General features: G+C 37.1%; 1 protein-coding gene across 1 annotated transcript; it reads right to left on the bottom strand.

The window, feature by feature from the left end:
• Positions 1 to 7,179: 7,179 nt before the first annotated feature.
• Positions 7,180 to 11,863, bottom strand: LOC113520083 (facilitated trehalose transporter Tret1-like). Its single transcript, XM_052895260.1, has 3 exons — positions 11,491 to 11,863; positions 9,937 to 10,072; positions 7,180 to 8,485 (listed from the first exon to the last, which is right to left on the bottom strand). The coding sequence occupies exons 1-3, from the start codon at positions 11,512 to 11,514 to the stop codon at positions 7,233 to 7,235; spliced, it is 1,413 nt and encodes a 470-aa protein (XP_052751220.1). The 5' UTR covers positions 11,515 to 11,863; the 3' UTR covers positions 7,180 to 7,232.
• Between the last annotated feature and the right edge of the window lie 3,068 nt (positions 11,864 to 14,931).

Raw genomic sequence — 14,931 nt, 5'->3', positions numbered from 1 at the left:
GCAGTTAAGTGAAATTAATTTTAGACGCTTTTAAAATCTTTTTGACCTGTCGTTAACGTTTCACTAACGTGGCAGTTTACTAAAATTGTTATTAATATATATCTGAAAATAAATCAAAGGTACCTACGTGTAATTGTTTCTTTGATGTAGAAAATTGTATTAAAATATTCAGGTACTCGTGGAGTGTTAACTGTAACCTACGACTTCGTTCGCATAGAGACAGTAGGTAAGTTATTTTTTCGAAAGTGTCGCCGGAATGAAAAGTACTTACTTTACGTACGTACGTTACATACTTTATTTAAGCAGTTTAGAATGAGAGATAGATAGATAATTTATTTACATTACTTACAGCACACAAATTACAATACAAACATACACATAATACACAGTAAAAGAGATAAAAGGATGAAAATAAAAAAAGTAACAAAAAGCAAAATATATAATACAACAATTTCGTTTTTTTTTTCCTTCTTGCGTGTGCCATAGTAACACAAAATGGTCACAACTCAGTTTATTGCTTTGCTTTCAAAAGAGCGAAACACTGATATTCTGTTGTGTTCAAACAGACGGGTAAATTGATGGAAAGTGGCCTATCGCCTATAGTTTTATTGTAAGTATGTATAGGGATTGTCAGTAATGCGGATTACCAGTCCCATTAGCTAGCAATATAGGGTATATTGCTATAGGTTGACCTTGAGTAGGCCCCCATGGAAATTGTTGTGTCGAATTTCAGGTGTGTACGTCACGATGGGCCAACTGATCTGTCTTTTTATTTTTACCTATTATTTCTTCTCTATAATTTTTTGACGTTTGTGTTTTGTTGTGTTCCGTCATCTCTGTATAATGTAGTGAGAAATAAGAAAGGGTTTTCATTTTTTTTTAAGTTGAACGTGACAATGTGTATAGCTTTATTGAACTAGTTTTTTTTTATAATTGCTTTTATTTACAAAAGTTTATTTATAATAAGGTGTAAAAAGAAATATAGTAAACATATTGACTTATATAATCTATAATAGGATTTTTATAGAATAAAAGTAGAATGAAAACCTCATATGCACTATTGGTATATGCTGGCTAGGTAAATGACTAATTATAAGTGTGAATGAAGTCAGATCTTTCAGCCCATAGCGATAAATTCGAAATTAAGAACATTTATAACAAACGTGTAAAATATTTTAATGTTTTTTATGGATCATTGAAAAGCGTTTCGCTAGCAAATTAAAATATGGATCATGCAATAATATTCTTATTGAGTTGTCAGTGAAAAATTATACATTAATGACAAATAGGTATTTACAATACTCCAAAACAAAATATGATGCAGGTGCAAAGTTTTTACTGGTACATTATATGCAAAATATTTTATTATTAACGTTTTATCAGTCAGAAACATTGTAAAATATTCAATATTTTTAAAAAATAATAGATAATTTTCGTTGTTGCCATACTTTGGCAAGAAAAAGTTATGAATACTCTTAACCATGATGATTTCCTGGGTCTGGATGGAGGCCCACCTAATTGACTATATTGTTAACAATAGAGCTGCTAATCTACGTAATTAATAGTCTTCTCCCAAGGGGGGAACGGGATTGTTAGTAATGGAGTCAAATAGCCCCATTACTAGCAATATACCTTGTCAGGTCGACCTCCACGCATGGTTCCCCCCGGAAATCATCGTGGCTAATTCTAGTAGAATTCGACAGGATGGACTAACTGACCTACTTTCATCCTTATTAGTCATCTATCACTGGTGCCCCGTACTGGTGCCCATACCATTGTATACCGATAGCGCAGACGGGGTTACTATACCATTATCACCCATTAAAATAAAATGGATTAAGGTTAGAAATATAATGACTCTAATAATACGAACCAACCAAATACGAGTACATATTTAATGGATGATAGTAAAATGGTAAATTCACTGTCCTATCTAAGATAAAAACAAATTATTTGCCCCATCATAAAGAGTTCATCAAGAACTGACCACATTGGCATCTGTGAGTAGTTGGTTTGCGCGGATTCTGGCTCACTCGGCGGCGGCCTCCCAAAAAAACCTCATTTGACAAGACTCGTTCCTAGTTGGACTGTTTGCGCGGATTCTGGCTCACTCGGCGGCTGGCTCTCAAATAAAAGCTCATTCGACAAGATTCGTTCCAATTGAAGGCGGATTGTATTGGAATACGGATAGTAGTAGGTTTGCGCGGATTCTGGCTAGCTGAGTGTCTAGAGATTGTGTCTGAGTGTCTAGTGTCTGAGTGTCCAGTGTCTGAGTGTCTGAGTGTCTAGTATCTAGTGTCTAGTATCTAGTGTTTGAGTGTCTAGTGTCTAATGTCTAGTGTCTGAGTGTCTGAGTGTCTGAGTGTCTGAGTGTCTGAGTGTCTGAGTGTCTGAGTGTCTGAGTGTCTAGTGTCCGAGTGTCTAGTGTCTGAGTGTCTAGTGTCTGTGTGTCGGAGTGTCTAGTGTCTGAGTGTCTAGTGTCTGAGTGTCTAGTGTTTGTGTCTAGTATCTGAGTGTCTAGAGACTGTGTCTGAATGTCTAGTGTCTGAGTGTCCAGTGTCTGAGTGTCTGAGTGTCTGAGTGTCTAGTATCTAGTGTCTGAGTGTGTAGTGTCTAATGTCTAGTGTCTGAGTGTCTGACTGTCTGAGTGTCTGAGTGTCTAGTGTCCGAGTGTCTAGTGTCTGAGTGTCTAGTGTCTGAGTGTCTAGTGTCTGAGTGTCTAGTGTCTGAGTGTCTAGTGTCTGAGTGTCTAGTGATTAGTGTCTGAGTGTTTAGTGTCTGTGTGTCGGAGTGTCTGAGTGCCTAGTGTCTGTGTGTCTGAGTGTATAGTGTCTGAGTGTCTGAGTGTCTGAGTGTCTGAGTGTCTAGTGTCCGAGTGTCTGAGTGTCTAGTGTCTGTGTGTCGGAGTGTCTAGTGTCTGAGTGTCTAGTGTCTGAGTGTCTAGTGTTTGTGTCTAGTATCTGAGTGTCTAGAGACTGTGTCTGAATGTCTAGTGTCTGAGTGTCCAGTGTCTGAGTGTCTAGTATCTAGTGTCTAGTGTCTGAGTGTCTAGTATCTAGTGTCTGAGTGTGTAGTGTCTAATGTCTGAGTGTCTGACTGTCTGAGTGTCTGAGTGTCTAGTGTCCGAGTGTCTAGTGTCTGAGTGTCTAGTGTCTGAGTGTCTAGTGTCTGAGTGTCTAGTGTCTGAGTGAACACTAGACACTCAGACACTAGACACTTGACACTAGACACTAGATACTAGACACTCAGACACTCAGACACTCGGGCACTAGACCCTCAGACACTCCGACACTCGTACACTAGACACTCAGACACTCAGACACTGGACACTCGGACACTAGACACTCCGTCACATAGACACTAGACACTCAGACACTCAGACACTAGACACTCAGACACTAGACACTCAGACACTAGACACTCAGACACTAGACACTCAGACACTAGATACTCGGACACTAGACACTCAGACACTAGACACTCAGACACTAGACACTCAGACATTAGACACTCGGACACTACACTCAGACACTAGACACTCAGACATTAGACACTCGGACACTACACTCAGACACTAGACACTCAGACACTCAGCTACTGGACACTCAGGCACTAGACACTCCGACACATAGATTCTAGACACTCAGACACTAGACACTAGACACTAGACACTCAGACACTTGACACTCAGACACTAGACACTCAGACATTAGACACTCGGACACTACACTCAGACACTAGACACTCAGACACTCAGACACTGGACACTCAGACACTGGACACTCGGACACTAGACACTCCGTCACATAGACACTAGACACTCAGACACTCAGACACTAGACACTCCGTCACATAGACACTAGACACTCAGACACTCAGACACTAGACACTAGACACTAGACACTCAGACAGACACTCAGAAACTCGGATACTAGACACTCAGACACTAGACACTCCGACACTTAGACACTAGACACTCAGACACTCATACACTCAGACACTAGACACTCAGACACTCATACACTCAGACACTAGACACTAGACACTAGACACTAGACACTAGACACTAGACACTCAGACACTGGACACTCAGACACTAGTGTCTAGACACTCCGTCACATAGACACTAGACACTCAGACACTAGACACTCAGACACTAGACACTCAGACACTAGACACTCAGACACTAGACACTCAGACACTAGACACTCAGACACTAGACACTCAGACACTAGACACTCAGACACTAGACACTCAGACACTAGACACTCAGACACTAGACACTCAGACACTAGACACTCAGACACTAGACACTCAGACACTAGACACTCAGACACTAGACACTCAGACACTAGACACTCAGACACTAGACACTCAGACACTAGACACTCAGACACTAGACACTCAGACACTAGACACTCAGACACTAGACACTCAGACACTAGACACTCAGACACTAGACACTCAGACACTAGACACTCAGACACTAGACACTCAGACACTAGACACTCAGACATTAGACACTCGGACACTACACTCAGACACTAGACACTCAGACACTCAGCTACTGGACACTCAGACACTAGACACTCCGACACATAGACACTAGACACTCAGACACTAGACACTAGATACTAGACACTCAGACACTTGACATTCAGACATTAGACACTCGGACACTACACTCAGACACTAGACACTCAGACACTCAGACACTGGACACTCAGACACTGGACACTCAGACACTAGACACTCCGTCACATAGACACTAGACACTCAGACACTAGACACTCCGTCACATAGACACTAGACACTCAGACACTCAGACACTCAGACACTAGACACTAGACACTAGACACTAGACACTCAGACAGACACTCAGACACTCGGACACTAGACACTCAGACACTAGACACTCCGACACTTCGACACTAGACACTCAGACACTCATACACTCAGACACTAGACACTAGACACTATACACTAGACACTCAGACACTGGACACTCAGACACTAGACACTCCGTCACATAGCCACTAGACACTCAGACACTACACTCAGACACTAGACACTCAGACACTCAGACACTGGACACTCAGACACTTAGACACTAGACACTCAGACACTCATACACTCATACACTCAGACACTAGACACTAGACACTATACACTAGACACTCAGACACTGGACACTCAGACACTAGACACTCCGTCACATAGACACTAGACACTCAGACACTACACTCAGACACTAGACACTCAGACACTCAGACACTGGACACTCAGACACTGGACACTCAGACACTAGTCACTCGGACACACAGACACTAGACACTCTGACACACAGACACTAGACACTCAGATACTCGGAAACCTAGACACTCAGACACCCAGGCACTCAGACACTAAACTCTCAGATATTGGACTCCGTCACATAGACACTCCGTCACATAGACACTAGACACTCAGACACTACACTCAGACACTAGACACTCAGACACTCAGACACTGGACACTCAGACACTGGACACTCAGACACTAGTCACTCGGACACACAGACACTAGACACTCTGACACACAGACACTAGACACTCAGATACTCGGAAACCTAGACACTCAGACACCCAGGCACTCAGACACTAAACTCTCAGATACTGGACTCTCAGACACTTGACACTCAGATACACAGACACTAGACACTCGGATACTAGACACTCAGTCAAGTTTCGAGACACTCAGACGCTTGGCACACTGACACTTGACACTCAGACATACAGACACTAGACACTCAGACACTAGACACTCGGACACTAGGCACTCAGATACTAGACAGACAGACACTAGACACTTAGACACTACACACTCGGACACTAGACACTCAGATATTAGACACTCGACCACACAAAGTGTGGATACTGAAACTATTATATAGTGGGGGAAAGGGATTATTAGTAATGAGATTTAATTTCTCCGCTACTAGCAGTACACTCTATCAGGTCGACCTCTATTCGATATGTATCGAACGATATAAGTCGATTATAATTAGACACGAAAAGTAGCGACATTGTTTAAATTTATATCTGCGGGGAGAATTCTTAACGTTAGACTGTAATCACTTTCAATCAAGCAACAAAAGCGAGCATTTATTATCCAAACTTTACAAAATCGAAATCACGATCGAACAGTCTTTGATTGTACCCCGATGTTAACATTACAAAAGGATGAAATTTCAATAGGAATTTGCCAAAAAGATTATAGAACAGCCAACTCCGTTGCGGTCGGTGTTTGACTTCAAAAGTAAAGGTATGAGAGATTTAAAATTGAAAATTGTAATGTCGCTACATTCGTGGCAAGTTAAATATTAATATCAAATGGAATTGTATTTAGTTTTGAAGTATAGTATAAAAATTATGCTTGGAAAATATTAATAATTTAACATTATGCTGCAAAAAAAAGGACTATCGTGCACTTTAGCTGCCCATTAACGATATGCTTTCCAACTGCATTGGGTTGACTGGAAGAGATCTCTGTCAGAGATAAGTCCACCCTTGTTCATAATATTTATAAATGCATTAACTATTTAATTTATAAGCGCAATAAAGAATATATGTATATATCTTCACGCCGTCCCTTATGGAATGACTCGAGTGAATCCAGGACTAAAGATCTCTTCCTTACATTTATCACTTGCTTCCTGCAATTTTATAACTTGTTTTATACATACAAGCTAGTTTCGGAGACTCTCAAGAGGAGTCAACTCCTCCTTTAGAAACAACACAGTCTGTTTTATAAAAAAAGGGATTAATCTTGAAATATTAACTTGAGATCAATATGGGAGAGATATTAAAATAAATTTTAAAATTCTGAAGATATTGCGTAGCATATATAAAGGAATATAGAGGAAAATTGAGATAATCCTCCTTTGGAAAGTTCTTTAAAAATAATATTAATAATAAATATGTACTATTTTTATGATTTATGCGGTAGTATATAGTTAGAAGTCGTTATGTTATATTTTCTGAGCTGAGTAGTGACGATAAGAATTACAGGCACATTAAAAACTCCTACCTGTTCAAATAATTTCTTCGCATACTTTAATATTATTAACCTATCAGATTTAAAAAGAACTTTTTAGGGCTGAATAGGTATAAAACAAAAACACATAGGAAACTTAAGCTTATATCTATATATGATAAATTTTAAGTTTTATTCACTAAATAAAATTAAGCATTTCATTTTAATAATTTATTAGTTACCTCTTCTGCATTTATGCTAATTTTAACATCAACAAATTCATTTTCTATATCTTGCAATGTTCTGTCTTTTGTCTCAGGTAAAATAAAATACAAGTGTGTAAGTAATAACACAGCTATGGAGCTGTAAACACCGAATGTTCCATGTATTTGAAAAATGTCTAACATAGAAGAAGTTAGTTTTAATGTTGCCATACTAATAAATGCGTTAATCAGTCCCGAGGCACATGTTCCTATACCTTTATACTGTAATGGAAACATTTCTCCCTTCAGAAGTATTGATAAAGGTATTACTCCAACATTACATATAAAATCGTAAAGAACAAGTAAAATAGGTGCCGACCATCCTAGACTTATTGAGAATTTCCAATTTAAATATTGGATAATACATACTACAGTTAATAAAAAACAAGACAATAAACCAGTGGAGAAAATCAGTAGTCGTCTATTAAACAGTCTTACGATGTAACTGGATAAGAGAACTGCCAATATCTTCAGTACATCCACAGTTATGATACAATAGAAAGCTTTCGATTCGTGTCCAGTAAGCTGTGTCATGATTTGGACAACATAAGCTATTAAATAATATCTACCGCACATTTGAGATAGCATTAGTAATTCAGTAACAATTAGAAAAGGTTTCAGGAAATTTTTGGAGGTTATTGCCTTTTTGATTTGTAATGCCAGACTGTCTTTATTATTCTTGCATGCTTGAAGTTCATATTGGGCTGTTAGTAGTTCTTTAAGTTCCTTTTTAGCTTGCTGGTCTTTGCCTCTTATCCATTCGAACGTCATAACACATTCCTCGAAACGTCCTTTATAAGCCAACCATAATGGACTTTCGGGTAAAGTTGTAGTTACCAAAATAGCTAAAATCGGTGGAACGGTGCTCAGCCAAGCCATATTTCTCCATGATATTATAAAACCGAAGCCATGACAAACGAGCACTCCAACGCAACTTGCTGTCACTTTAAAGATGACAAAAAATCCTCTGCGTTTCAGATGACTATATTCTGAAGCCAAGATGCTCGATATATACAGGCCTCCAAAAGCAATACCTTGAATGGCTCGACCCGTGATCAGTGTAACAACGTTTGAGGCTAGAGCAATGATGATGAACCCACACAAAACTGCAGTATTAAGTAATATATTTGCGAATTTTCGTCCATACATCTGCATGAGAGGTGGCACGGTGAGAAAACTAATACATCCTGTCATGCCATAGGCAGCAGCTGAAATGTATTGAATATTATTTTGATTAATTTAAATTTATTTATTATCAGATAACAAGATCCATTTGGTTAGTAACAGACTTAAAATTATGAATGAAGGTTAGAAGTCAGCAGGCAATATATTGCCTTTATATGGCTTTCAGATATATCTGAAAGGCATTCGGTCAGGACCGAAATCAACAAGGGAAGATAACTATTCATCGTCAAATCAGCCTTTAACTGTCCACTGCTGAACATAAGCCTCCCTCTTCGGAGGTATTGCCAGAAGTTGGCAAGCTTGGCAGGCGGATTGGTAACCGCAGTTAAGCTTTAGAAATGTTTTAATAGGGACGCTGCTGTCCATCATTCGTCCTCCCTTAGTCGCCTCTTAGGACACCCATGGGAAAGGAAGGAGTGGCCTATTCTATACTGGGACCTACAAGGGAAATATAATTATTATTAAGTTATGAATTTTAAATTACTAAATTGATGATATCTATATAGAGCAAAATCATAAGTTACTTAAATATAGACATTGACAGCTAACTTAAAAACAAACATATATTTGTTTTTGAGTTTATTGCACTTGTAAATTACATTGTTAATGCATTTATAAATATTGTGAGCAAGGGTTTTTTGTTATTATTGTTATCTCTGACAGAGATCTCTTTCAGTCAGCCCAATGCAGTTAGAAAGCATGTTGTTAGCGGGCAGCTGAAGTGCTACAAGTATTATATATATTGTAATAAAATAATTAAAGAATTGAAGTACGTGGCATTTGATTTGTGTCAATGCGGTAGAATTTAATAATACACACTGTATGTAGCTACTTTTAAACTTCGAATACAATAGAAACTGTAGTAAAAGGTTCTTCAAAAAGGGTTTTTCAAGATCGGCAACACGTACGTGACACCCATACTGTTGCAGGTGTCTATAGTCTATTGTTTACCATCAGACGGACAGTATACTGTACACTGAAACTGCGTAGAGATGTTGCATCTCTGTGCATCTTCTACCGAATTTATCATGGGGAGTGCTCTGAGGAATTGTTCTGATTGATACCTGCTGCTGATTTTCACCGTACAACCCGCCATAAATTAAAATTTTATCCTAACCATCTGGACGAGTGGCGGTCCTCCACCGTGCGTTTTTCAAGGCACTTTCTCCCACACACAACCACTTTTTGGAATCAACTTCCAGCAGCAGTATTTCCGAACCGATACGACAACATAATCTTCAAGAAAAGAGCATATTCCTTTTTAAAAGGCCGGCAGCACACCTGCAATGCCGTTGGTGTTGTGGGTGATCATGGGCGGCGGTAGTCACTTACCATCAGGTGAGCCACATGCTCGTTTGCCCCTTGTGTTGTAAAAAAATCTTGTTTGCCATATTCGTAGTATAAATAAAACGGAGGGGTACACAGAAATTACTTATAATTATTTTGAAGGGAACAATAATATGTATGTACTCACTAATCCAAGAAGCATCATTTCTGGTGGCATGGATATCAGCGCTGTTGTTCGTGATTGCTGGAGTGAGAATCGCAGGAAAGCCGAGTACAAAACCAATGGCCAGGTGATGAAGTATAAGCGGCGTCATCACCAGCCACTATGATGATACCAATAATATTCAATTGATATATTGTCTTCAACTTTACTGTTTTTTTTTATATAACTTAGCTAGGTAATAACGTACCATCAGGTGAGTCGCATATTCGTTTATTACCTTTTCATATAAAAAAAACGCATAAAGCATACATACAGAGGGAGACTTTGTACAAAAGTCGATTACTTGGGTACCTCTGTCCCATTCGTGTTTCTACAGTGAAGCAGTTGTGTTTGCATGGCTGTGTTTCGTGTTTGAAGGGTGGAATATGGCGTGTATTTACAGGGTACAGAGGAATAACACCTGTGTTCTTAGGAATAGCAACGCATGGGGGGTATCATGGGCGAAAAAGTATACTCTGTTATGTTCATAGTACTGCTCATGTCTATAGGCGATAGTTACCACATTCCATCAAGTGGGCCGTCAGCTTGTTTACTATTCTAAGTTGTAAAAAAAATACAAAAAAAAACATACAATCATATAAAAAATATAGAATTAATAGTATTAGATCGATGAATGTGGAGGTAGCGATATATATGTATATATATGTCTGATAGAGTCTGATCCTTCAGGATTTCTATGCTTTTTCAACAGACTTCAAAATAAAGGAAGCTTTCAATTCGGTTGCATTTTTTTATGTTCCTTACCTTATAATTCTGGGGGGAAGGGATTGTTAGTAATGGGAAGGTTAGTCCCCATTGCTATCGATATACCCTATTAGGTCGTATTCCACGCGGTTCACCATTGAATTCGTCACAATGGGCTAACTGACCTGCCTTTTCATTCTCACCTATCACCTCTCAATGGTATACCGATAGCGCAGACGGGGTTACCATGCCATTTTCACCCATAAAAAACCTAATAAACCTCCAAAATTATTTAGAAAATTCTTTTTTTTTTATTTGAAAGGATAAATTTACAGATTACTTTCACAGAAACTTTATCAAAAATATATAAGCAGTTTAGTTTTTAAATCAAAATAACCGATTTTATCACAATTGCAGTCGGGTTTTTTTTGGGGAATACATTCTTTATTTATTAATTTATTTATTTTACACTTTATTGCACCAAGTAAAAAGAGAAATAACAAATACAGTAAATATTAATGAGAAGTGATACAAAAGGCGGCCTTATCGCTAAGCAATCTCTTCCAGACAACCTTTGGGTAGAGGACATTGAGAAAAAGACAAAGGGTAGGTGGCGCACTATTATAGAAATATTATCATATACAAACTTATATACATACATACATACATACACAATCAAATATATACATAACATACACATACTTAACAGCACACATACAACAGAAAAAAGAAAACGATGAAGGAAAACGAAGAGAGAACACAGGAAAATAGTGTTTTAATGTTTGTTATATAAGTATTGTAGTAACAATAAGAGTTATGTACATATATACTTACTTCTCTCAAAATATATGAAACCATTACAATACTATATCTCCACTTATTTTAAACACGACACCTCGCTATGACGCTCGCTATGTATAACACATGCCTGAATGTACCATATACAGACAATATAAATAAGAATTTAAACAATTTAATCACTTAACGAATAAACCTATCGAAGTCACTTATAATTTATTGATTTCTTATTGGAACTCCATAGAATATAACGAGTTATACGCTGTTTTTACATATTATACATATTTATTTTTTATTTTAACCTTTAATTTGAATAATTTAACAAAATAATTACACGTAAAATTTGATTACAAAAACATAGGTAGATATCTATGGTGACTCTGATACGTATAACTTTATTGCTTGCGATAAAATTCCATGATATTTACGCTAGTTATTAAATAAAATCCATTTAAATCTTTTAAAAAAAGTGGCTGTTTGCAATTGGATTTGAATGATGTGTGATAATAGAATCATCATCGTTATTATCATACGCATCATTCACTCAACATAGTATTACGTAAAATTACGTATCGTACAAGACATATATTATTCTTTTGTTCATTGTTAATAGTATATAATATAGATTTAATTTATTTAAATATCTAAATAGAAGAGTTAATCTAGATATATAATTAGAGATAAATAATTAATATATATATATATATATATATATATATTTATTTATTTATTTAATGATAATGTATCGTATCACAATCCAATTATCCGCATGTGCAGAAAATATAACAATGTATGCAAGGATCTTGATATTTTCCAACAATCCTTGCAATGTTACATTAAGGCTGCCAATTTGTACTTTAAATTACTACTTATTACTTTAAATTTATAGCCGTCATTCTTTTAATGTATATAATAAAACTTTATACTTTTTTGTCGGAAAGGTGCATCTACTCAATTGATGAATTTTAAAATACTCTTTTAATATTTCATGCCTTACTAATGACATTTGTTAATTGATTGTAATGTTAGTTTTGACAATTATTACTGGTTATTTTGTTGCTTCATATTTTTTTTTGTTTTGTTATATTTTATGATATCTTCTTGTTACTTGTAAAATGTAATGAATAAAATAAATTGAATTGAAAATTGAATTATCAAATAAACATGTCTAAAATAAATTAATGAAATAGTAAACTTGTTAGAAATGATCTACAATGACCGTTACAAAATTAGGTGCAATTGTGGTCAAACGCGTGCAAATTTAATACATATAAAGAAATCGCCCTCCCGATCCGATATCTATATACTGGGTTTGTCTGGACATTGATGGCGGTAAATTTTTTTTTATACAACTTAGAATGGGAAACAAGCTGACGGCCCACCTGATGGAAAGTGGTAACCGTCGCCTATAGACATAAGCAGTACCATGGACATAACAAAGTATACTGTTTCGCCCATGACACCCCCCATGCGTTGCCATTCCTGAGGACTCAGGTGTTATTCCTCTGTACCTAGTAAATTCACAATTCAGTAAATTCAAATGGCATCATCCATTACGATATCGCCCATATCGGTTGGATATCTATTTTCGAATATGTTGAAAGTCTATGTTAGTTAGTTATGTCTAAGTTATGCAATATGTTTTTTGGGTAACAGACTATTAATATATTCGTTATTGGAACCAGTACATAGATATTGTAACTAAAATATATAAGATATTGCTATATATTACTTACTCCAAGTATCTAACATAATTTCGCTTCCTTTACCAAAAGTCGTAAGGGTTTTTCTGCTGAAACGGTCATAATCGTGTGTCGTTTTCACCTGGACTGCCCGTATCGGACCCCCGGGACGATATCGGTGGATTGGGTTCCGTTGAAACTGCAAGCTGTGCTTATGAAATAGGCACGATATTCCTTAAATGGCCAGGTTTAGTGTTTCGTAGCGAAATTGGGAAATGGACTATGCAGTGGATTACTTGTTCAGCGTTTCCTTTAAAGAACGCATACCATAAAATTGGTATTACCTGTTGTATTAAAGGCCGGCGTTCACGCATCAGAAAATAACAAAAAAAAAAAACAACAGATTTTATTTTAATAAGTGAGAATAGAATGGTAGCCCCGCCTGCGCTATCGGTATACATGAGTGTTTACGCATTAAAAGGATTACAAAATTATAAGACAAAATAAATATTGAAGTTATAAAGGAATCGCTTATAACTATTTATCACACAAAATTGTGTGAAAAAGTTGACCCGTTTTTCTCAAAGTATTTCTAGTGGAGACACTGTCTATATAATATAAGAATTAAAAAAAAGATTTGAACTTTTTAGCAAGAGTGAGCTTTACTTTAAAAGAGATCTCCTCCAGCCAGGCTAATGCAGTTAGAGAGAAAATGATTAGTGGGTATTCTAGTGCAGAAAAGATATAGGAAAAAAAGGTACACAAGGAAAATAGAATACAAATAAAATAAACATACTAATATAGTAAAATAATATATATGCTATATATACACATATATAATACATATAAACAGTAAATGCATAGTATTAATAATAATAGAAAAAAAAATATAAAATGGCCAATATCGGAAAACCTGCTTCATTTGAAGGATGTCACTGGTGCCTTATCACCTCATACGGTTAACATAAGCACTAGTGAATTTACTGGGTTCCGTACCCAGTACCTAGGAAACACCTGAGTCCTCAGGAATGGCAACGCATGGGGGGTGTCATGGACGAAACAGTATACTCTGTTATGTCCATGGTACTGCTCATGTGTATAGGCGACGGTTACCACTTTCCATTAGGTGGGCCGTCAGCTTGTTTGCCAGTCTAAGTTGTATAAAAAATAAAAAAATAGTAATTCCATCTTCTTCTATTAAAGAAATCTCTTGATTACAGCAAATCTAGATATAATTAGTACAATGTTATAGATGGAGTAAACAATTAAGGTCCACACATCTGTTTGATAGATACACGCTGGTGCAAATTAAATCAGCAGGTTTCTGGTCGACTTGCTTCGGAACTGAATATCTGATGTGCACAGTATAAAATAGACCGGGAGCTCGGTGTGAGATTTACTTCATTTTATTATTCACTATCTCTTTACCCGCTATTTTGTACTGTCAGTGTGGGGCGCTTGTAAATAAACTTTTTGCCACACACCGAGATTATTTATTTAATATTTTACACACTGCGTGTGTGTACAATGGATTGTGCTCAAAGGAATTATTCAATATGATGCTTTCGGCATCCATGTTGCCATCGACAGGGAGTTCACCCTCATACCCTACAGCCTAAATGGTCGCGTACAACGCGGTTTCAGAGATGTTTTCTTCCACGAACACTCAGGTTATGGAATGAGTTCCCTGCCGAAATTTTCCCAAGAGACTACAGCATGGGGTTCTTCAAAAGGGGGGTAAAGAGGTTTCTTCAGGGTCGGCAACGCGCGCGTAATACCTCTGGTATTGCAGGCG

Source organism: Galleria mellonella, unplaced genomic scaffold (assembly GCF_026898425.1).
Source record: "Galleria mellonella isolate WM207_F2 unplaced genomic scaffold, CSIRO_AGI_GalMel_v1 utg266, whole genome shotgun sequence".
NCBI classification, from domain to species: Eukaryota; Metazoa; Arthropoda; class Insecta; order Lepidoptera; family Pyralidae; genus Galleria; species Galleria mellonella.
Note: the sequence above shows the minus strand (reverse complement) of the source record. Positions and strands in the feature narration are given on the sequence as shown.